The 20,712-nt window shown below is 60.7% G+C and overlaps 5 protein-coding genes across 5 annotated transcripts; 2 read left to right on the forward strand and 3 right to left on the reverse strand.

Annotated features, from left to right (window-relative positions):
* Window positions 1-1,125: 1,125 nt before the first annotated feature.
* On the forward strand, window positions 1,126-2,131 carry VTJ83DRAFT_6934 (uncharacterized protein; the record flags this gene model as incomplete). Its single annotated transcript, XM_071013700.1, has 2 exons — window positions 1,126-1,515; window positions 1,592-2,131. 2 exons carry the CDS (start codon window positions 1,126-1,128, stop codon window positions 2,129-2,131), a joined length of 930 nt encoding a protein of 309 aa, XP_070864561.1.
* A 3,043-nt stretch (window positions 2,132-5,174) lies between these two features.
* On the forward strand, window positions 5,175-6,803 carry VTJ83DRAFT_6935 (uncharacterized protein; the record flags this gene model as incomplete). The annotated part of the gene is made up of 2 exons (XM_071013701.1): window positions 5,175-6,167; window positions 6,255-6,803. 2 exons carry the CDS (start codon window positions 5,175-5,177, stop codon window positions 6,801-6,803), a joined length of 1,542 nt encoding a protein of 513 aa, XP_070864562.1.
* Window positions 6,804-7,754: 951 nt separating this feature from the next.
* Window positions 7,755-10,095, reverse strand: VTJ83DRAFT_6936 (uncharacterized protein; the record flags this gene model as incomplete). Its single annotated transcript, XM_071013702.1, has 4 exons — window positions 7,755-9,065; window positions 9,130-9,372; window positions 9,456-9,892; window positions 9,972-10,095. 4 exons carry the CDS (start codon window positions 10,093-10,095, stop codon window positions 7,755-7,757), a joined length of 2,115 nt encoding a protein of 704 aa, XP_070864563.1.
* A 1,858-nt stretch (window positions 10,096-11,953) lies between these two features.
* Window positions 11,954-13,557, reverse strand: VTJ83DRAFT_6937 (uncharacterized protein; the record flags this gene model as incomplete). Its single annotated transcript, XM_071013703.1, has 2 exons — window positions 11,954-13,281; window positions 13,413-13,557. 2 exons carry the CDS (start codon window positions 13,555-13,557, stop codon window positions 11,954-11,956), a joined length of 1,473 nt encoding a protein of 490 aa, XP_070864564.1.
* Window positions 13,558-14,471: 914 nt separating this feature from the next.
* Window positions 14,472-18,923, reverse strand: VTJ83DRAFT_6938 (uncharacterized protein; the record flags this gene model as incomplete). Its single annotated transcript, XM_071013704.1, has 1 exon — window positions 14,472-18,923. One exon carries the CDS (start codon window positions 18,921-18,923, stop codon window positions 14,472-14,474), a length of 4,452 nt encoding a protein of 1,483 aa, XP_070864565.1.
* Between the last annotated feature and the right edge of the window lie 1,789 nt (window positions 18,924-20,712).

Below are 20,712 nucleotides of genomic sequence, written 5' to 3' on the forward strand. Positions count from 1 at the left end.
ATGATGCAGGGGAAATGCAGACAGCAACCCAGAGGAAGCCGGCAATTGAATCCCTGGCACATTTCAACGACATACCAAGTGCTAGGAAAGCTGGACCGGAATCTAGGCGGATGGAAACAGCTCGATATCGTTTCAGTTCTGGTTCTTCGAGCCAAGCCATTCACAGGATGAGCAAGTGATCATGTCTCACGCCGTAAAAAGGTGTACTTGGTCGCAGCCTTGTGGTGCCGAGAAGCAGACATAGGGCGGCTAGAAGGCGGTATAACTTGTGCCGCATTAATACTGTACGTATGTAGAGACAAGTAGGCTGGCGGCACACCAAGCCGATTAACGAGCGGAGCAGGCTGGGGGGAAGCTTTGGCAACGTGAGCTGGCGCTTGTCCGGCGGCATGCGAAAGGTTGTTATTGTGGGCTTCACGTTGAAGAAGTCGGCGTCAGGAGGCAACGTTCCACAAAACATGCCCAGGCTTGCGCTGCTTGGATAGGGTTGCTCATTCATGATTGTATGATATAACAAGTTCCTCTAGAAACTCCAGAGAATCCAAACGGACGACCCAACAGTCTGTCACCATTCTCAGCTCGATCCGCTAAACTGCGCCCCCTGGTAACCATCAACCCCCCATTTCTCCAGCTTTCGGCATCCGACCTCCCAGCTGGCCACTCGGGCGCACTCGCCGACGGCTGACTGCACCTCCACTTCCTCGCCGAGGTGCGGCTGGGCGATACAACCCTTCTGCCCTGCTGGCTTGTCCAAGGCGGTGCTCTTGGCGATTGGATGAGATCCCGACCCAGCCAGCCCCTTTGGGAGCCTGGCCTATGGCAAGCCCTAGGCCGGCGCTCCGGCTTTCCAGAAACCCAACGAGCGGTCGCGAAATACCATGGGGGCCAAAGCGAAATTGGGGAGCGCTGGGCATTGTCCCTTGCGGCCAAGCCGCAGGGAACTGCGCCAGCGTTCCCATTTTGTTCCACCGCCATGGGCTGGACACGCTCCGACGCTGCCTGCGATCGACTTCCCTGAACCGTCACGCACGCCTCGGACCGCCCCAGAACAGCGCGGCATGGCTCCGTGATCAACCACCTGGAACGGAACCATCCCATCGCAACGCCTAAACGCAGGCGACAACCATGGCAACACCGGCGAAGACAATACGGCCGGTCCGGACATGGGCGCACGCCCTTGCCATCCTGATCGCCGTGCTATGCTTGATGCCGGCGCGCGTGTCCGCGGCCGTCGCCTTCACCAACCAGGAGTACTACCTACACGCGGGCAGCCCCTTCACCATCACCTGGGAGGGCAATCGCGGGCCCGTCTCGCTGGCGCTCATGAAGGGGCCCGACGAGAACCTCAAAGAGGTCGTTTCCATCGTCGAGGAGTACGAGGGCACCGAATACACTTGGACACCGCCCGCCGATCTCGAGCCCAACTCGTACATCATCCGCCTCAGAGACGCCGGCAGCACGGACTACTCGCCGCGCTTCAAATACCCCGCCCCGCCGGAGACGAGCACCACCAAGGTAAACCCGTCTCATACACCTCCTACCGGGCTCCCCACATCGGGCGAAGCTTAATCTAACCACCCGTATCCACCAGAGTGCAACTCCGTCCTCGTCCTCGTCCTCGTCCTCGTCCCCCTCCGCAAGCGCCACCAACGCCGCATCCACCGATGACGATGACGCCTCGGACCCCACCGCCCCCCTCTCTACAACCGCCGTCGCCATCATCGGCGCGCTCGGCGGCGCCCTCCTCCTGGCCTTCGCCGCCATCTGCGCCTACTACATCGCCTACCGCAAGCTCAAGCGCAAGTACATGGCCGCCACCGGCAACGACTGGCCCGTTGGCGCCTCCTTTGGCGGGCCCGACGACACCAACATGACCCACTACGGCGGCAGCACGAGCCAGGGCCAGGGCGCGGGCCTTTCCTACACGCCGGTTCACGGCGGCGCGTACCCGGAGCATGCGGCCTCGGCTGCGGGGTTGCACATGCAGCTGCCGAGCCCGGGCGGCGTCGGCGGGGGGCCAAAGGTGGAGGCTCAGCAGTATGGGTATCCGCAGTACCAGCTGCCGTTAGAGTTGCCCGAGAGGGGGCAGGTGGAGGCTGAGTTGAGCGCCGAGGGGAGGCATCAGAGGTGATGATGGTGGTGGGGCAGGGTACGGTACCTCCCTTATGATTCTTGGCAGGGGACGGGCGTGGGCTTTATTTATTGTTTTGCATCTTCATGGGAACTTGTACGGCTGCCTCATTTTGAATGGAAGCTTGCAAATGAGTGAGTGACTGGGTGGCTGGGCCATCTGGTAATAGCCGATGATCATGAACACTGTCTGGGAGTTCAAGAAGGGACGGTGTTGACGGTGCTCTATGACTCAAGCACGTGCTAATCTATTATCTAGGGAACGAAAGGTAAGGCCAGCGGGTAGAGAGCGTGATAATCATTCGAACATGCCAGAAATGAAACATGGCGAGACAAACCACCTCAAGCTGCCATCCCTTCCCCATCTCTGCAAATCCCCCATCTCCACTTCTGGGCCCGGCAGTTGGCATTTGGGACCGCATTACAGAGGCGGATTTAATCCCTTTTCGTCATGGTGGTTCCACGAGATGACGCCGCCCTCACGGCAGTTGTAGATGCTGTCATACAGGATGGTGCCGTTGGTCCAGTCCTGACCGGCCTTGCGAGCGGCATCCTGCAGCTCCTTGTATGCGTAGTCTATGATGTGGAGGGCATTAGTAGGTGGTGGCCGGCATGGCGTTGAAGGCCAGCATAGGAGGCGAGAAGGATGGACGTACCGAAATCGCGGCTGGTCAGGGTCGACACCGAGGATGTGCGAGCCAAGAGAACAGGGGATAATTTGTTGCTACTTTGGACGTATCTTGACGATGATTCTTGGGCGTCCAAGTCACAGGCTTACAGTCCGAGGTGGCTATGCGGCTCCAATCTCCGGGCCTTACTCCGCCGACCAACATCGCGGACGTAATCCGGGCTTTGTCCGGATTCCGCGAGCTCTCTCCCTGGCCGGTACTCTGAGCGTTGGAAGCGCTTCGAAGCCGGGTCGGTGCTGCTGCTGCCCCCCTGTCCCTTTACTTGGAGCACTTGGTAACTTGATCTCTTGAATGCAATTCTGTCTTGATTTCAAGTGCACATGGGCTTGCAATTTGCACGAGTTCACAGCGGAAATATTCACCAAGACCGTCAACAGCCTCTCACCCTGACCCCCCGCATCCTCAGCCACATAGGAACGTCGTGGAAGGCTATCACATCCTCCTCGCCCATAGGGCTATCATCCGCTCACCCCCAAACCAGGAATAAGCTTTTGCCAGGTGCTGTTGGACATCCCGTCAGGGCGGGTCAGGGGGCCGGGTGTCTTGGTGTCTGACGTTACCCGGGGCGAAAGTCCAAGACAAATCAGCTCCCTTCTGTCAAAGGTGCCGCTGGCAAGGCAACTCCTGTCCTATGTATCTTCCCAGAATCAACCCTTCAGTGCTGATGACACCGATCGCTGGGAGTAGATATAATACAGTACTACCCATCCTAGACGACGCAAGCGGGTAGGCGATTTCCAGCAACAGCTGGCCCGTATAATTACATGGTTATGTTCGTACCCTCGAAGGGTTGACGTCACGGCCCTGGCGTTACTTCAGGTATGTATCCGCATGGCCAGCGGGGTTTAATTACCTGGCCTTGACTTGATTCTTGGAGAGAGACATGGGTCAACTTTTGTGCATCGGTGAGGAAGGGGGATTGTTTTCAGAAGGTCAAGGCAGAAGGTAGGCGGGCAGGGTAGGTAGGAAGGTAAGGTAGTTCACTCGGAGCATGCTCTGTTGGACCATAAGAAGAAGGCATGGGCAAGGCGGGCGGTACGAGGTCGTCGCTTGATCCGTCGTCGTCCTTGGACACCTGCTCGTGTAAAGCCCGGATCGGATGCAGGTTGGTTTACCTAATGCAGCCGGTTCATCCCAGGTCAACAACAAGCTAGAAATTTCCCAATGGGGAAGCCCATTGAATGGGCCGATCCGCTGCGATGGGACGCAAGAGCGGCGACATGCTCCAGACCAACCATTCCGGTAAGACATAACCAGGGCCAAGAGCTGTGTAGTTCGGACGTGCGCCTCTCACTGGGTCCTCGAGACCGTCGATCTGCTCTTCAGTATCTCTCTCGTGTCGCATCCCAATAACCGCTCCATGTTCTCTACGACGTTCTCTGTCTTGATAAGATTCTATTATTATTATCCTGTTCCTCCTCGTTCCCACCTTGCCATGCTGCCATGCTGCTATGTTGCCATGTGAAGATAACGGTGCGGGACACGCCGGCTTGACCTGGACGGCGCATGACAAAGCAATACGTTCGTTAGCGATAAGTCACGTCAACCTCGGCCTGCCGAACGGTCGACGACCAAGGGGGCAGCTTGCCAATCCGTCCGCATTTCGCAAATGCCGTCATTGACCTGCTGACAGCAAGTTGCCCGCACTGGAAGGCGGAGATAGTATTAACCCATTTCTTCGGGCGTCACCGAGCTCCCCTGATCGCCGTCCCTTATCGGCGGCGCAATTGGCCCGAGATGTCTTAAAGTTCTTGTCTCTGCAGGGCCGAGACGGGAGCACCCCACGCTGCGCCTAGCAGTGCGACGGCGACCTGCCGTTGCGGATCTAGCGGCCGTTCGGCAACAGGGGAGACCCATCGCCCGCCAAGAAATGATGCACCAGGAGACCTATGCTGGTCCGGGCAGTTGCTCGCTGCCGGAGTTGCAATCCAGTCTCCCAGCTGCCGCAATGGGACACAGGCCCAAGCGCGATTCCCCAGACGGATGGCGTGTAGCCTGCCGTTGTCATGTCAGCTCCCTTCGCGGAAGGCCAGGAACTCCACGAGGCCTACAGGGGGAGAAGGCTTGGGGCGTTGCACCGAGCCTCCGCAAGACCGCCGGGAGCGACGAAGTCGCCATTCCACACAGGATGCTGGCATGCATGGCACATGCACCCGAGGCAACTGGGGGAATATCCGCCATGGCGACAACGGGGAAAATGAAGGTAAACCACGCAGGCCGGAAAATGTTATATTGATCAGCGTCCTCCCGGCCCGACCCAGTTCCATGCCGTTGCTGCCCACCGCCAACCCCCTCCTCTCTCTTGGCCCCATCCCCAGTCCGGTCTTCGACGTCATTCGCTTCCCCGCCGACAAGATGAGAACCACGGCTACGTTCCTCGCTCTGCTCCCCGGCCTGGCCCTGGCCGGCGGCAAGTGCAAGCCCGACCACGGGAAGAAGCCCCTGGTGACCTCGGAGAAGCTGCAGGCCCTCATCAAGACCCAGGACCTGCTCGATGGCGCCAACAAGCTCCAGGAGTTCGCCGACGCCAACGGCGGCCACCGTGCTTTTGGCAGCGGCGGTCACAATGCCACCGTCGACTGGCTCTACAAGACGCTCAAGGCCACCGGCTACTACGACGTGACCAAGCAGCCCTTTGAGCGCATCTACTCCCAGGCCAAGGGCAGCCTCTCCGTCGGCGGCGAGCAGCTCACCATGCAGACCATGACCTACACCCCCGGCGGCGAGGCCAGCCGCCCGCTCGTCGCCGTGGCCAACCTCGGCTGCGACGCCGAGGACTACCCGGCCGAGGTCTCGGGCAACATCGCTCTCATCTCGCGCGGCACGTGCAGCTTCAGCCAGAAGGCGATCAACGCCAAGGCGGCCGGCGCCGTCGGTGCTCTCGTCTACAACAACGAGGACGGCGTTGTCCAGGGCACCCTGGGCGAGCCGCTGCTTGATTATGCTCCGATCGCCGGCATCACCCAGGCCGACGGTCTCGCCCTGCTCGAGAAGCTTGCCGAGGGCGAGGTCGTTGCCGACCTCAAGATCGACGCCCTCGTCGAGAGCCGCGTCACCTACAACGTCATCGCCGAGACCAAGCTCGGCGACAAGAACAACGTCCTCGTCGTTGGCGGCCACTCGGACTCGGTGCCTGCGGGCCCGGGTATCAACGACGACGGCTCGGGCACGGTCGGCATCCTGGCCGTGGCCAAGGCCCTGACCAAGTTCAAGGTCAAGAACGCCGTGCGCTTCGGCTTCTGGAGCGCCGAGGAGTTTGGCCTGCTGGGCTCGTACGCCTACGTCAACTCGCTCAACAGCTCCGAGACGGAGCTGGCCAAGATCCGGGCTTACCTCAACTTCGATATGGTGAGTTTGACACTTGTGATGAAAAAGAGAGAAGGAAAAGCAAGCGGCCCGACGGAGAATGCTAACCAAACCCTCCCCCTCTCACAGATTGCCAGCCCCAACTACATCTACGGCATCTACGACGGCGATGGCAACGCCTTCAACCTCACCGGCCCTGACGGCTCCGACGTGATCGAGAGGAACTTTGAGAACTTCTTCAAGTCCAAGAACACGCCCTCGATCCCGACCGAGTTCTCGGGCCGCTCCGACTACGCCGCCTTCATCGAAAACGGCATTCCCTCGGGCGGCCTCTTCACGGGCGCCGAGGTGCTCAAGACCGAGGAGGAGGCGGCCCTCTTCGGCGGCCAGGCCGGCATCGCCTACGATGCAAACTACCACCAGCCCGGCGACACGGTCGACAACCTTGCCCTGGACGCCTTCCTGCTCAACACCCAGTCGATCGCCGATGCCGTTGCCACGTACGCGACGAGCTGGGAGGGCTTCCCGGCCGTCAACCTGAACCAGCGCCGCTGGGACGCCGACCGCGCGCGCATCCTCAAGCGCAGCGGCGGCATCCACGGCCACGGCCCCCGGTCGCACGCCCATCCCCACGGCGTCGCCCACTCCGGCCCGTGCGGCGGCGGTGATACCATCTAGATTGACCGAGAGGGAGGCGGTATGATTTCTGGTTCTTGTATTTGCCCAATGCGGTAGTTCTTGTATATAATTGTCTTGAAGGATGAGTGATGACCGGGTGGGTGTATTACATGGGTCGGTCGGTGCACATGGGTCCAAAAATGCCTACACTAATTATACCTACCTTTGATCATTACACCCGACGTCCAGTCTGTCCAACTGACTCCTCGGTGCTTTCTCATGTGTAATACCAAGTAACGAACTATGGTATCCCGACGTAGGACTCCCCCATGGGGTGTGTACATTAATTAACCCTCAACCGCATGCAATCCTTTACCGCCAGTTTCCGAGTTTTGTGACCGAGGCTCCTCTCTTGGTTTGGCACCCAATTTCTTCCTGCGGAGGGGAAGGGCCTTTTAATATATCACCCACCCACGGTGTCACCACCCACCTGTTCTTTGCGTCATGCGTCGGCACTTTGGCATCGATTCTGCCGAGAGAGCGGGCCAGCGGCGGGGCTCGCATAGGCGGCTTTCCGCTCATGTCTGGACATCCGACAGCAAGAAGATAATAATAATTCCGGCAACGGCTGGATTGCACAGCAGACGGCGGTACTACGTCATTATCAGAGCTGGTCTTCTGAAGAATGCTGGAAACACAAGCGCAGTTCTCGGTTACGTCCATGGAAGTATGTACCCGTCGATGTACGTCTAAAGCTTATATACGTAATATGCTTCTGCATCTCTGTGAACTGTCCTCCTCTATGAAGATCATTGCCCACCCCCATGATACCATGCACAAGCATTATGCCATCCCTAACGCCGTCCCATGTTGCATGATCGAAGATAACAAGAAAAAAAAAAAAAAAAAAGAAACCCTTGGAAACGCCAGCTTCCGCTTTTCTCTCCCTATGACCGCAGCTCGAGAATGAACCCGCCCAACGAACAAAGCAACCCACTCAGGAGAGCTCGGTTAGAACAGCGAGCACTTGGGCTCCTTGGACTTGCACTTCCACGCCTCCTTGAACGCCTTGGAGTTGTCAAGGCCCGCCAGGATGCGCACCTGGTGCGGCGAGTGCTCGTCGGGCAGGTAGATCTGCTCCATGAGGAAGGGCGAGGTGGTGTCGCAGAAGCCGTGGGCGTAAAACAAAAAGAAGAGCTGCTCGTGCGTAAAGTCCTCGAGGCCGGGCAGGCTCTGGTCCCAGACGCTGGGCATGGCGTCGCGGTTGACCACCCACGCGTCGTAGGCCGCGCGCAGGCCGCCCGCGTCGGCCAGGTTCTCGCCCAGCGTCAGGTTGCCGTTCACGTTGGCCCGGCCCCCGGGGACCTCGACCGTGTAGCTGCCGTACTGGTCGACGAAGCACTGGGCGCGCTCCTCGAAGCCCGCCACCGTCTCGGCGTCCCACCAGGCGCGCGCCTCGCCGTCCTCGTTGAACCCGCGGCCCGACGAGTCGACCGAGTGGGCGAACTCGTGGCCGATGATGAAGCCGAGCGCGCCGTACTGGGCAAAGGTCGGCAGCGACGGGTGGAAGGCGGGCAGGTGGGAGTAGCCGGCCAGGATCGCGATGCTGTTGCGCAGCGGGTCGTAGAAGGCGTTGACCTGCTTGATGTCGCCCATCCGGCCGCGGTCGGGCGCCTGGCCCACCTGCGCGTAGCCGCGCAGCGTCTTGTGGCTCTGCGCGTTGAGCGCGTTGGCAAAGTGCGTCGACGCCGTGATGTTGAGGCCCGCGTAAAAGGACCGGACCGACTCGGCGGAGCGCAGGTCCGGGTGGCTCTTGGGGTAGCCAATGTTCTTCTGGATGCGGTCGATCTTGGCCGCCGCGCGCTGCTTGGCCTTGGCGCTCATCCACTTGCTTTCCGACACCTGCTTCTTGAACTGCGCCTGGATGTTGTCCGTCATGCGCGTCACGGCGTTGTGGGCCTGCTCGGTGTAGGTCGCGTTGATGTAGTAGCGGTCCAGGACGTGCTGCAGCATGTCGTTGACCATGCCGAGGCACCGGTTGCCGCGTTCCCGGAAGCTGTTCATGCCAAAGATCTCTTCGATCGTCGGGTCGTACACGTTGACCGCCATGGCGTGGACCGTCTGCCAGACGAGGAAGCTGTGCACCGCGGCGGGAGAGTGCTTCTTGATGACGTCGGACCAGGCGGCCCATATCTTGGGCGACAGCATCAGCACCGAATCGGGCGTCGCGCCGCTGGGCGTCAGCGCCTTGACGAGCTTGTCGAGGCCCAGCGGCGGCGCGATCTTTGCGAGCTCGCTGAGGGTGACGTTCTTCAGCTCGAGCTGGGCATCCCGTTAGCTGGGCTCCGTGGTCTCCAACAAATCGGGCTGGGTGGGCAAAACTCACAGCGAACTCGGCGGTGCTGTGAACGACGGGCATGTTTTCCACGAACGTGGCGACCGACTCGGCCTCAAAGTTCACAGCGGCCTCGGCGAGGGACAGAGCCGTCTTCGCGCTCGTGCCAGGCATGACGAGCCGAAGGACGGCGGCCACATTGTTGGCGTAGGCGGACATGGTGGCAGGGTCTGCATAAGCCGAAAGGTTGCGCTGGTATGTCGAGGGGAGGGTGAAGCAAACGCGGCCGGTCCTCTGTCAAGGCGGGCGAACAAAAACAAATGACATGTTAGAAGCGTCCATGTGGCATCATGAAGGCGGCGTGGGGGCAGCCGTACCGTGTTGAGAGGATCCGGAATCACGGGGCTTTCACCGTCGCAGTAGCCATAGAAGGCGCCCACGCCGTACGCGCTGACGAGGATGTTTGCCGCATGGAGGCCCTCGTAGTCGGACTCGGAAAGGCGGCGGTTCAAGGTTGAGGCGTTGGCGGACCAGACCGCGTTGATGTTATCGACGACCTGCGCCAGAGGCGAGGCTCCGAGCAGCTGAATAGTGTCGCCATCCATGCACGCGGCGTAGGCGTCCCTCAGCATCTCAAAGCTCTCCTCGTCGGCGTTGGTGGCCCGCCGCTTCAGAAAGGTCGACTTGACCCCGGCCGCCTCGCCATGGTTGTCGCTCTCGATGATCTGGCGAAGCAGGTTCCTTGTTCGGATCCCGATGGCCGTGCTCGTGTCGCTGTCGATGCCGTGATGCTCAAACGTGCCGTAGCAGACCACTGGTGAGTGTCAGAGCCCCGCCTCGGCCATTCTCCAGCGCTTTCCTTAGGTGCTATGGGTAGGTAGTAGGGAACTGACTCTTGTCGAACTCGGTGCACGGGTCGAAGTCGCGCCAGTTGGGCGCCAGCGTCTTGAGGATCATCGACGATGCGTGGATGCATGCTGGCGTATTGCACACCTCCTGGCTCTGCCACTGGCCCATGGTGATCCCCGTTGAGTGTGGTGACTGTAGGAAAAAGAGAAAAGAAGATGCTACAAAGAACCTGATATGACCTGCCCTTCAACACCACGACAAGATGGCGGCGGCGGCAGGCCGCGTCTTATACATGATCTCTCCCCCTCATGCCCAAACATGGATCCATGCTCGAATTAGCTGCTGCCGGCCTTTCGATCCCTCGCGCCTGAGCGTCCCCGGGCGCTTCAAGCTGCCGGCCAGGGGTCGGAGAGTTTGGCGACCACGCCTGCGTGCAAACACGCCCCGCCCCATCCGGAGCTGACAGAGCCGCGGCGGCTCAACGTGGGTGCGCTCAGCCTCACCGGCCCGCGAGTGTCAAATACCGTTAGCGACGTGCGGCACGGAGGCGGCGGTGCATGGGTGCCCAGCCGCCGCCCCAGTCCGCGTGCTCGCAAGCGCCGGTTCAACCTAAACGGATCAAGCCATGCGAGCCAAGGAGAAGGCAGCCATATTCTGCTGTGGCACTCCTTTGACAGCAGGGCCCGGAGAACACGGGCCATCTACTATACGTTGGGCACGCTGGACGTGGGACGCCAACCTTGTTCGCTGCCAAGCATGGGGAGCAACATCTAGCTCATCCTCAGCTGACGATAGTTCAGGCAAGTCGAGCATTAGCTCGTACAGCGCAGCGAGGGCGGCGACGTAAGGCATGGAAAAGGTAGCACCCCGCACTTGGCATCTTGATTGGTTTCGAGGAGGGTTCGGCGCGTGGCTCGACGTGATATTGACGTTTTGGACAACAATGCGCCAGTCGGTAGACGTGAGGTGTTACGCTCACGCCAGAAGGCTTGGAGAGAAGCTCTGCCTGCCTCCATTCCGGGCCGGTAAGAGGATACGAAATCTGGTATCCGTAGATCTGGTTCCGCGTCGTTCTTGGGAGAAACGTGCTTGCGCAGGTGGCTGTCGCAGGGGCGCATAAGCCAACGTGAGAACTCAACTGCAAAAGGGGCGGTAGGCTTCAGCATCTACGGAGCCTCCTTTCCTGTCCCACCGCTGTGGTAAATCGTGCGCAGCAGAACGTGTTGTTCCAGGTCTTTCGTGTCAAGCTGACTGCATACGCTAAGCTAGTGAGATGTTTCAACAAGGTTGTGGTGCGCATGCTTGCTGAGTGAGGACTTGCCACGACAGAGCCCCGTGGAAGACAACAATACCGTATTTAGCACAGGCTGGCAATGGCAATGACCTGGTCGTAGTTCGCTCAGTGGAACACTGCTCTTTTTTTTTTTTTTTTTTTTTTTTTTTTTTCTTTTCCTCCTCGTCAATCTGGTCTGACCTCAGATGTTGCTGGCATGGGGGAAGATCTGGGATGCATGGAGAACAGGGTAGATCTTCTGCGGCGCAGCCGAACTCGCTACTTTCAGGCTGCCGAGTTTGCATAGGCGGATAATCTCCGGGCCTAGCTCCATGGCCAGCCGAAAAAGGATGCCTACGGTAACCATAGTATCCTTGACGATGCGGTGTGAAATGTCTTGTAGTAAAAATAATTTCATTGCTTGTTTCCGGTTCTATTTCCCCCCAGGTTCAAAGCAAACAACAAGAGGCGGCCTGGACGGATCCTATAGCCGGCAACCGGTGCGCCCCTGAAAGTCAACAAACATAGGTCATGAAGAAAACCCACATCACAATCCATCGGCCAGCAAGCCAACGATCATGATGGATTTCCAGCTAGGTGATGTTTTTGTTGGAGTTGAAAAGCTCAAGGGATAATCCAAGATTGTCGGTTCCCGGATAGCTGATGAGAGGACGACAATGCTGCCAGAATGCTCTTCGTCCATCTCATTCCCTCCCCTCCTTTCCCCCATCTGAATCGCCTACCCACCCTCGCTTATCCCACCTCAATCATCATGCAGTACTCCCTCCCATGGCTCACCTGCCACCGACACAACCACACCTCCAGCGCCATGCCCACGAACCCAGCCACGCAGATCCCCCCGCTGTCGCTCACCGACGTCGCACCAAGACTAAACTCGCGATCCTCGGGCGGCACCCTCTCCATGATCTCCGCAAACGTGTTCACGTAGACCGCGCCGCCGAGCAGCCCCTCCCAAAACACCACCAAAAACACCAGATACACCGAGGGGATGAAGTTGAAGAGCGCGTGCAGCGTCAGCAGGACCAGGTTGGCCACCTGCAGCAGCGAGGGCAGGTACAGGTTGTGGATCCGGATGAACGGGGTCGACGAGCGCGAGATGAAGACGCCCAGCTGGTAGAGAAACCCGTAAAAGGGGTAAAACGCGCGGTACTCGCCAAACGGCGACTCGTCAAGGGGGAAGAGCAGCGTCGGCGCCACGCCCTGGTTGATGGTGTACTCTGCCACGTACACCAGCAGCAGCGGGACCATATAAGGGATGAAGAGCGCCTTGGCGCGGCGGACGTTGGCCCAGAACGACGACGACGACGACGACGACGACGACCCTTTTGACCCGCGATGGTGGTGTCCATGGTGGTGAGTGTGCTCGTAAGCCGTGGCCGCCACCGACGGTCCCGGCGCCAACAATCCCGAGGCAGCCGCGCCGGCGGGGATATCGTCAAACCTGTCGTCTCTTTCCCCCCCCTCCTCTTCCTCCTCCATATCCGCGACGGCTTCGTACCCCTTGTTCCGCCCCATCAGCGGCCCCTTCGGCAGCACGCCAAAAAACGCCACGAGCATGACCGTCGGCAAGACGGCGCTGACGAGCAAGCTGCCCCTCACACTGAGGCCAAGCACGCTCGTTAAGAACACGTACAACCCCGCACCGATCAACCCCGCCCCTCCGGTGCCGCTCCCCCACGCCGCCAGGCTGGCGTGTCCGTAGTAGTGCGTCAACCCCAGGAAGCTCAGCTCCCCGCCGCCGCTGCTGAGGCTTGCGAGGACGATCCCAAACAGCTTCACGACCACCCCGAACGTCCCGCCGCTGACGCCATCAGGGCCGACCTCGTCTAGGGTGCCGCCGGGCGCGAAAGAGACGACGAGCATGCCCACGGTGGACAGCGCAAAGAAGGCGAGGATGCGCACGGCGTAGGGAACGCGGTGGATAAAGTACGGCGCGACCAGCTTGGTCAAGAAGGAGGGCATGACGTCGGCGAGGAGAACGACCCCCTTGGGGACGGAGGAGCCCACGAGGTCCTGGGCAGCGGAGAGGACGAGAACATAGAGGATGTTGTTGATCAGGCCTGCAAGAGAGAGAGAGGCGCGGTGGGTGGGCATGGGTTAGCTGGGCTGATCGGCAGGGAAAGCCAGGGCGGGGCATATTGACGATAACAGATGTTGCAGGGAATCCAAGAGACTAGAAGGAGAAACGCACCAAACAGCCAAAAAGCCACAACCACCCTCCCATCCGTCCCCGCAAACATGCTAGCAATTCGCGCCCGGTAGGCGGCCCATGACGAGGACGGCGCGCCGGGGAGCGGCAGCGGGAGGAGGCCCGAGGACGACGGAGAGCGGTTCATGGGGGGCTTTTCCAGGTTCCGTCGGCGGCGGTGTAGAAAAGGGTCGTTCGAGTGGTGAGGAAAACAAAACAAAGAAAAAAACCCAAGACACGCAAAATGGTCGTCTCGCTATCGGTTGATTTCACCCGCCATCGAAATGGGAACGGTAACGCGGCATGTGGGTGCCGCGGTCGAAACTTGAGTTAGGATGTAAGTGGTGAGATGTTGAGAGACGGAAAGAGATGGAGAAGAGGAACGGCGGACGAAATGATGACGGACGTCATTAGCGTTGTATTACGTTGCGTTACGCCGCGTGGCAGCCCCCCCTCCCCGGATCCAGCCTGACCAGGGGCTGAGGCGGCTTTGAACCCTAACCCTCAATGGTGGGTTTGCCAAGCAGTCTCATCTAGGGGATGTCCAGCTAGACGATCAAGGAGACGACGCAGAGAGAAGACTTGAACATTTTCTAGAGACAGGAGTCCAGTTAGACTGCGTTCCATAAGGAACTGTATAAAACCAAATGAAAAGTCACTTGAACAGTCAACCCAGGCACTACTACGAGTACGGCACAAAGAATTCAGGGAAAAGGCCTTGCTCCCCTCACTGGAGTACATACATCGCAACCTCGATTACCGAGCACCCACTTGACCCTCTCATCAATACGAGCCAGAAACGGGAGGAAGGGAAACGCCAGAGAAGAAACTCCAAGTCTAGTAGTAGCTATTACAAGCAATAGTAGTGCCTAGTACCCAATACCCCCCACGCAAGCGCTATGCAAAGCCATCTCCTGGCCTTTGTCTTCTCTCTTCCCCCTCAGACCCCAGCCTCGCGGCAAGGTCATGCGGTTGGGACGCTCTCCATCAATGCGTACACTACACTCCCCTCAGGGAGGGAGGGAGGAAACAAGAACAACAAGGGCAACAGGAACATCACCCCTAAGGCATAACCCCGTGCCTCCACCTCTCCACCATCTCCACGTGCCCCTGCGTCGGCAACCCTGCCGGCCCAGGCCCGTACATGCCAACTCCGCCCACAGGAGCAACCGCACCGCCCACGCCAGGGGAATACACCACCCCGCCCAAGGGCACCTGCGCTCCCAAGCTGGCCGTCGACCCTGTCCCTAACGCTCCGTATCCCGTCCCCAGCATCCCCATCGAAGCGCTCGGCATCATGCTCGCCCGGTATGGCTGCTGTGGAGCGGCAAACCCAGCCGGCCCGACTCCGGCGCCGCCGAGCCCGTCGTTGAACATGCCGTTCATGTACCCGCCGCCAGGCTTGGCACCCGACCCGGGGGCGCTCACGCTGGTGGGCATCTGCGCTCGCATGGCAGCCAGCTTGGCCTCCATCTCGCGCTGCTGCCGCAAGGTCTCTGCCTCGCGCTCCTGGCGGGCTTGCTCGCGCGGGTCCATGGGTAAGGACGCCACCGCCATCATGGGGGTAGGTTGAGGCAGCATGTTAAGCCGTCGTTGTGGCGGCTGTTGCGGTTGAGGCTGAGGGTTGAAGTTGTGGCCTCCGGCGGGGTGCGCGCTAAGCAAGCTCGAGAGCGGCATGGGTTTGTTGACGGGGGCGAGGGCGGGGGCTGCCATCGTGACCGGGCGGATCGGAGTCCCCGCGGCCATCGCAGAGCTCGGTTCCGGGGTAGCAGCGCGCGTGAGCGAGCTGTAGGCCATTTCGCGCTCGCGGGCCTCACGCTCCTTCTGTAGCCTGCGTCGGCGTTGGCCCAGCGTTTCCTCTTCTTCGGGAACGGCGGCCTCGTCGTCCGCCGTGGCCTTGGCCTTGTCTTCCTCTTCCTTTTTGCTGCCGTCCTTCTCCTGCTCCTTTTCTTCCTCCTTCTTCTCCTCCTTCTCATCGGGCCCGAACTCCTTGAGAAGCTCCGACATGAAGGCTCCGCTGACCGGCCGGGGCGGGGGCAGCGGGTTCTCGGCGGCGAGCCGGGCTTTGCGAGCGGCGAGGGTCTCCTCGGGTTCGCTATCATCTTCCTGGCCGGCGGCCTGGGAGGAGCCCAACATGGAGTCGGTGCGCGACCCGCCAGTGCCGCTCTGGGGCTGGAGCATCAGCGTCATGCGCGACTGCGACCGCAGGCCGGGCCCGCCGAGCGGTATCTGGCTCATGCGATTCTGCAGCGACGACAGCGACGTCGGTAGCGGCTGCTGGCTGACGCGACCCTGTAACCTGTCGCGGCGGCGGCTGAGCGGCTCGTTCTCCTCAATCTCGCGCTGCTCGAGCAGGCCGGGCGGGCGGCGCACCTCGTGCATAAAGGCGCTCACGTCCACGGTGGCGCGCTTGCCGACGTCGGTGTTCTTCGCAACGTACAGCATACCCAGCGGCACGTCCTCGTCTTCTTCTTCGTCACGGTGCGCCACCGCTGCCGGGTCCTCCCACGCTAGCGTGACGCGCTTGCCGTGGCGTGCCTTACGCTCCATCTCGGCAACCGTGTCCAGCTCGAGCAGGGTGGTGCGAATCCCGCCTTCGGTCTGGTAATGCACGCCGCGCGTTCGCAGCTTGTTCTGTTGCTTGCGTATCTGCAACTCGGCGAGAAGCGTCGTGGGCGGTCCCTGGTAGACGGGCTCTTCCTCATCGCTCTCGCCGCTTCCCTCGTCCGGCCCGGGTGCGAGCTGGTTCGGCGAGGCATTGTTGCGAGACCGGTCGCTGCGGGTGCTGCGCGCGTCGTCCGAGTCGTCAGCGTCCGAGTCGTTCTTCCGTTTGTGGCCGAACAGCGAGAAACGGCTCGCCCGCTTTTTCTCCGCCTCGGGGTCCAGCAGGTTGCCGCTCGAATTCCTCTTGACAAGCGTCTTCCGCTTCGCCTTGTCTTCAGCAGCGGCGGGTTCGGGCAGGTCTCCGCTCGAGCTCCTCTTGACGATGGTCTTGCGCTTGGCTTTGTCGTCCGCAACGGGCGCGGCTGCCGGCTTTTTCTTGCGCTTCTTCTCGGGCCCGTAGACCTCCGCGCCAAGCTTGCCGGCGTAGACGTGGTCGGTAAATGCATTGACGGGCGCGGCCGCCGACGCATCCAGCAAGCTATCCAGAACGCTCATGGCGGATCCGTCCTTGGTGTCGATCTTGGGCAGCACTTCCGAAGGCAAGTCGAAGAAGGCCGTTGCCCGCAACTGAGGCGGCAGACCTTCGCCCGTGATCGGACGCGATTTGCGTTTGTCCGCGTCTGTCAGGCGAGGGGGGAGGCGAATGTCGCGTTGGTCTGGCGCATGGACCGTGCTGGCTTCTGAGTGCTGTCTGGCATGCGAGGGGGCGACGCCGGGTTCCATGCCAGCCGCATGCAAGGGAGGCGTGTTCGTACCAGACGCGCCAACACCATCCGTCAAACTCCCCAGATACGGCGCATCTTCGTTGCTTTTACGCAAGCTTCCGGTGGATTCCGGAAGCCAGACGCGCGACTCGTGGGAGGTCCGGGGCTGCGCACCGAGAACCGGGGGAACCCGGCTCTGTCTCTTTGGCTTCTTGGACAGCTTTGGTGGGAGATTCAACATGGCGGGGACAGGAGCGGGATAATACAGCATTTGCTGTCCCGTGGCCGGGTCGATGTACGCCGTCGGCATGGTACCGATCGAGCCTCGCGGCAGCTGCGGCGGGGGCGGCGGCGGCAGCGGATATACGGGGACGGCCTGGCGGGGCGGGAAGTCGACAGTATCCGGGTCGCAATGGACGCCATCGAAATCGCCAAAAGCGACCTGGGCCTGCTCGAGGGTCGTCATGGACGCCGACGTCATCGGCCTGTCGGGGTGTGCGTCGTGGAGGGCGTCATCGTGGTGGTGGCCGTACGGCTGGTAGTCGTCCGGCTGGTGCAGCTGGAGCCGCAGGGTCGCGTCGCCATCCGGCTGAGGACCGACGGGGATTGGCTGAGAAAGATCGAGACCGCTCGTCAAATCGGCAAACTCGGCCTCGATGAATTGATGGGCGCTGGCCTTGATGTCGTCGTCGACGTCGGACGTCTCGCCTGCCGCTTCTGCACGCTCGGCCTCGTCGAGGGCCTCCTTGGTCAACGACGTCGGATCCTCGAGCTCGGCGATCTGGACGAGCGACAGCTTGCTCGCCACGCTCCGGGTCGAGGCCTTGCCGGGGCCGTGGCGGGGAAGGAACCGATACTCGGAAGCAAAGTCCTCGACATGGGCATCCTCCTCGACGGCCTTGTTCTCCGGGATGTGCGCGGGCAGGCCGGTGGAGCTCGACTTGCTGCCCGAACGAAGACGCTGGGAAGCCGCCGAGGAAGGGTTGTACGAAGCCATGACGAATCCGCCCGGCGAGTAGCCTCCGGAACGCGCAGCGCTGTTGGTGTCGAGGATCGAGTTTTTCCGGCTGGCGACGGACCGCTGCGTCTCGGAGGCAACCGATGCGGCGCGTGCACGCAGGATGGAGGAGCGGCGGCTCTCGGAACGCTTGAGCTCGTTGTGTTCCTCGCGAATGGCGTCTTCGATGCTCTCCGCCATGGACATGCGCTCGGCGGTGGCCTCAAGCGCGGCGATGTTGCCCAGGAAGTTGCCTGCCTGCGACAGCTTGTTGGGGTCGGGCGCCGGGTGGCTCAGCGACGTGCCGGCGATCGAGGTGTGGACGGCGGCTTCGGAAGACGGGTTGGGGCTGGATGGAGGACGGGAGGGCAGGGCCGCCGCGTCGAGAGGCTGGCCGGAGTTGGCGTCCGTCGATGTTGCATCGGGATTCGGGGCTTCTGTGGCGGTCGTTGGCGCCGTGGTCGGATCGGATTGGGCCGCAACAGGGCTCGTCAGGGTCGGGCCGACAGAGGCGCCACGACCCGCAGCTTCTGCCGACGTCGCGTCAGGGGTTGACTCGTTTGCGGCCTGCGACGGCGACGGCGAGGGGGAGGGCGAGATGGTCGAAGGCGAAGAGGTCACGCCGGCAGGACGCGAGGTGGCGCTCCGCGAACGCAGCAGCTGGTATCCGAGGTTGGCATTGGCGGCTCGGGCGGCCAAGGACTCATACGACTCGACCATGACGCTGACAATGTTACTACTGCCTGCTGCAGAGGCCGATGGGCCCGTGCTCCTGCTGCTGCTGCGACTGAGATTGGCCTGGCTCCGCAGATCGCCCATGCTCCGGGAGCTGCTCAGCAACCTGCGGCCGTCGCTGGCAGCTGGCAACGTCTTGCTGGGGACATTGTCGTCAGGAGAGCCAAAATCGGCCATGTCCATGGATAGCGGGGTGAAGGTCTGCTCGGCCAAGGTCAGGGCGGGCAGCGGCGAAGGCTGCGAGGCCTGCGATGTTTGCGAGGTCGGCGAGGCCATCGCCGTCGAGGTTGAAGTAGGGTTGGAAGCGGTCTGCGACGGTGACGTCGGTGTCAATGTCGGTGTCGGTATCAAAGCCGGGGGACGCTGGGATTCGGCATGGTCGACAGGGTCGAGGGCGTCATGCTTCGCGGACATGGAAACGATGCAGGTGGCCAGCAAACCGAGGGTGCGGTCTGGTCGGCCACATGTGCTGCAAACGCTGCCAACAACACGAGGGAAGACGAAGACGCGTCCGAGAACAAAGCAGAATGGAATGGCAGAAAGCAGAAGTTTTGTTTTGGCTCGACGTCGGACGAACTTGAACTGGTCGCACTCAGCCCGCCAACCCCTGAGTGGATCGGTGCGGATACGGAGAATGATGGTGGGGACCAACTTCCAGGGAGGGAGGCTCGAGATCAACACAAGGCGGCGCTAGCGGTAGCTAACTTGGGTGAACGACGTTGGCTAGCGTACTGTACAATGTAAGGTGGGCGGGGGACGCCGGACAACTGCCGTGACGGCCGATGCTTCCAAGGTTGAAAAAAAAAAAAAAAAAAAAAGAAAAAACAAGGAACAGGAACAAGACTGGGACATAATGAAGAAAGAACTCGGAAGAAGGACGGAAACTCGCAATGAAACAGCACCAAGTGAAGAGGAACGGCAGCCTTCCCGCCCCCCTCGCCCCTTCCCCCGACCCTATCCGAATCTTACCCATGGAGAAAAAAAAAAAACAAGAACGGCACAGCAAAAGCGGGAAGGACGGGGGAGCCTGGGATGGAAGCCGGGCCACCTTCTGCGGAACAATCAAACCTCCATCAAACTCGACTCCACTCCCCCATGTCAAATCTGTCAATTTTCCGTCGCTCGGCTTCCAGACCACCGGCAGACGGGGTGACGGGTCTGCTGGTGGGTTGCAGCCGACGGAGCCGTGAAGTGGTTCACGCCCGGATGGATGTACCCAGTACATTAGTATGTAGGTACGCTACAGAATAGGTACCTACCTTGCAGCGCTTTCATTGAGCTTTGGTGTGTATCAACCCGCTTCGCCCTGCAGATCCGGCAGTGTGCAAGCCGGGCTCATCACGGTTGCGGTCATCATCGTCATCATCCTCATTATAACTACATCACGATCATCTCATCTCATCTCATCTCGCACGTCCCCCGGCCACTGCCTGCCCCTGACCCCTCCCGGCTCATCAAAGGGCCAAGCCAGGGACCTTGGAAGTGGCCGTCAAACAAAAAGCCACACCACTTTCTGAGCTCTCATTTGGTGGCTCAGGACGTCAGCAACCCACACCACCCACACACCAACCGCATCCCGATGATGCAGCGGAAGCGAATCAGCAGGTCATCTTCCAATGCAGCGGCACTTTGCCTGTGCCACAACGGTACCACATGCTCCCTGGGCATTCTTCAACGGCCGTCGTCAGCGCGCGGACCATACCGCTTTGAGGCTCCATCGTGACCACCGGCGGCGTCTGGCTCAACGCCAAAACCAAGGTCGCCTGCGCAGCTGCGCACCAATCTATACAGTACGGGCAATGCATGAATTCGGTGGCGATAAGATCGCCTCCCACGCCCTTCTGCGGTGCAGAAAATAGACGAGACACACGTGCACGTGCCCGGGGGACGCAGACGCTCGGCCCGAGTCGTCAGAGGTCGCACAAAACGGGCTTCTGCAAAAACAGGTGTTCACAACACACAAGATCGACAACACGTGCTATATTACTGAAGGAATTAAGTCTGGGCAGCGCTGGGCTTTCCTTTCCACCAACAAACGCCCTGCTGTCGCACTGCAAGGTCGGTGGAAGCTCCCGCTCCCGCTGTCCGTGCGCCGCGGGACAAGCCGTCCGTCCCCCTTCCAGGTTTTTGACAAGATCGCCCTTCCGATCACCTCCCCCCCCCCCCCCCTCCCCCCCCGCCGCAACCAACCTGCTGGGCCTTG

Source organism: Remersonia thermophila, chromosome 6, assembly GCF_042764415.1.
Source record: "Remersonia thermophila strain ATCC 22073 chromosome 6, whole genome shotgun sequence".
In the NCBI taxonomy this organism is placed as follows: Eukaryota; Fungi; Ascomycota; class Sordariomycetes; order Sordariales; family Chaetomiaceae; genus Remersonia; species Remersonia thermophila.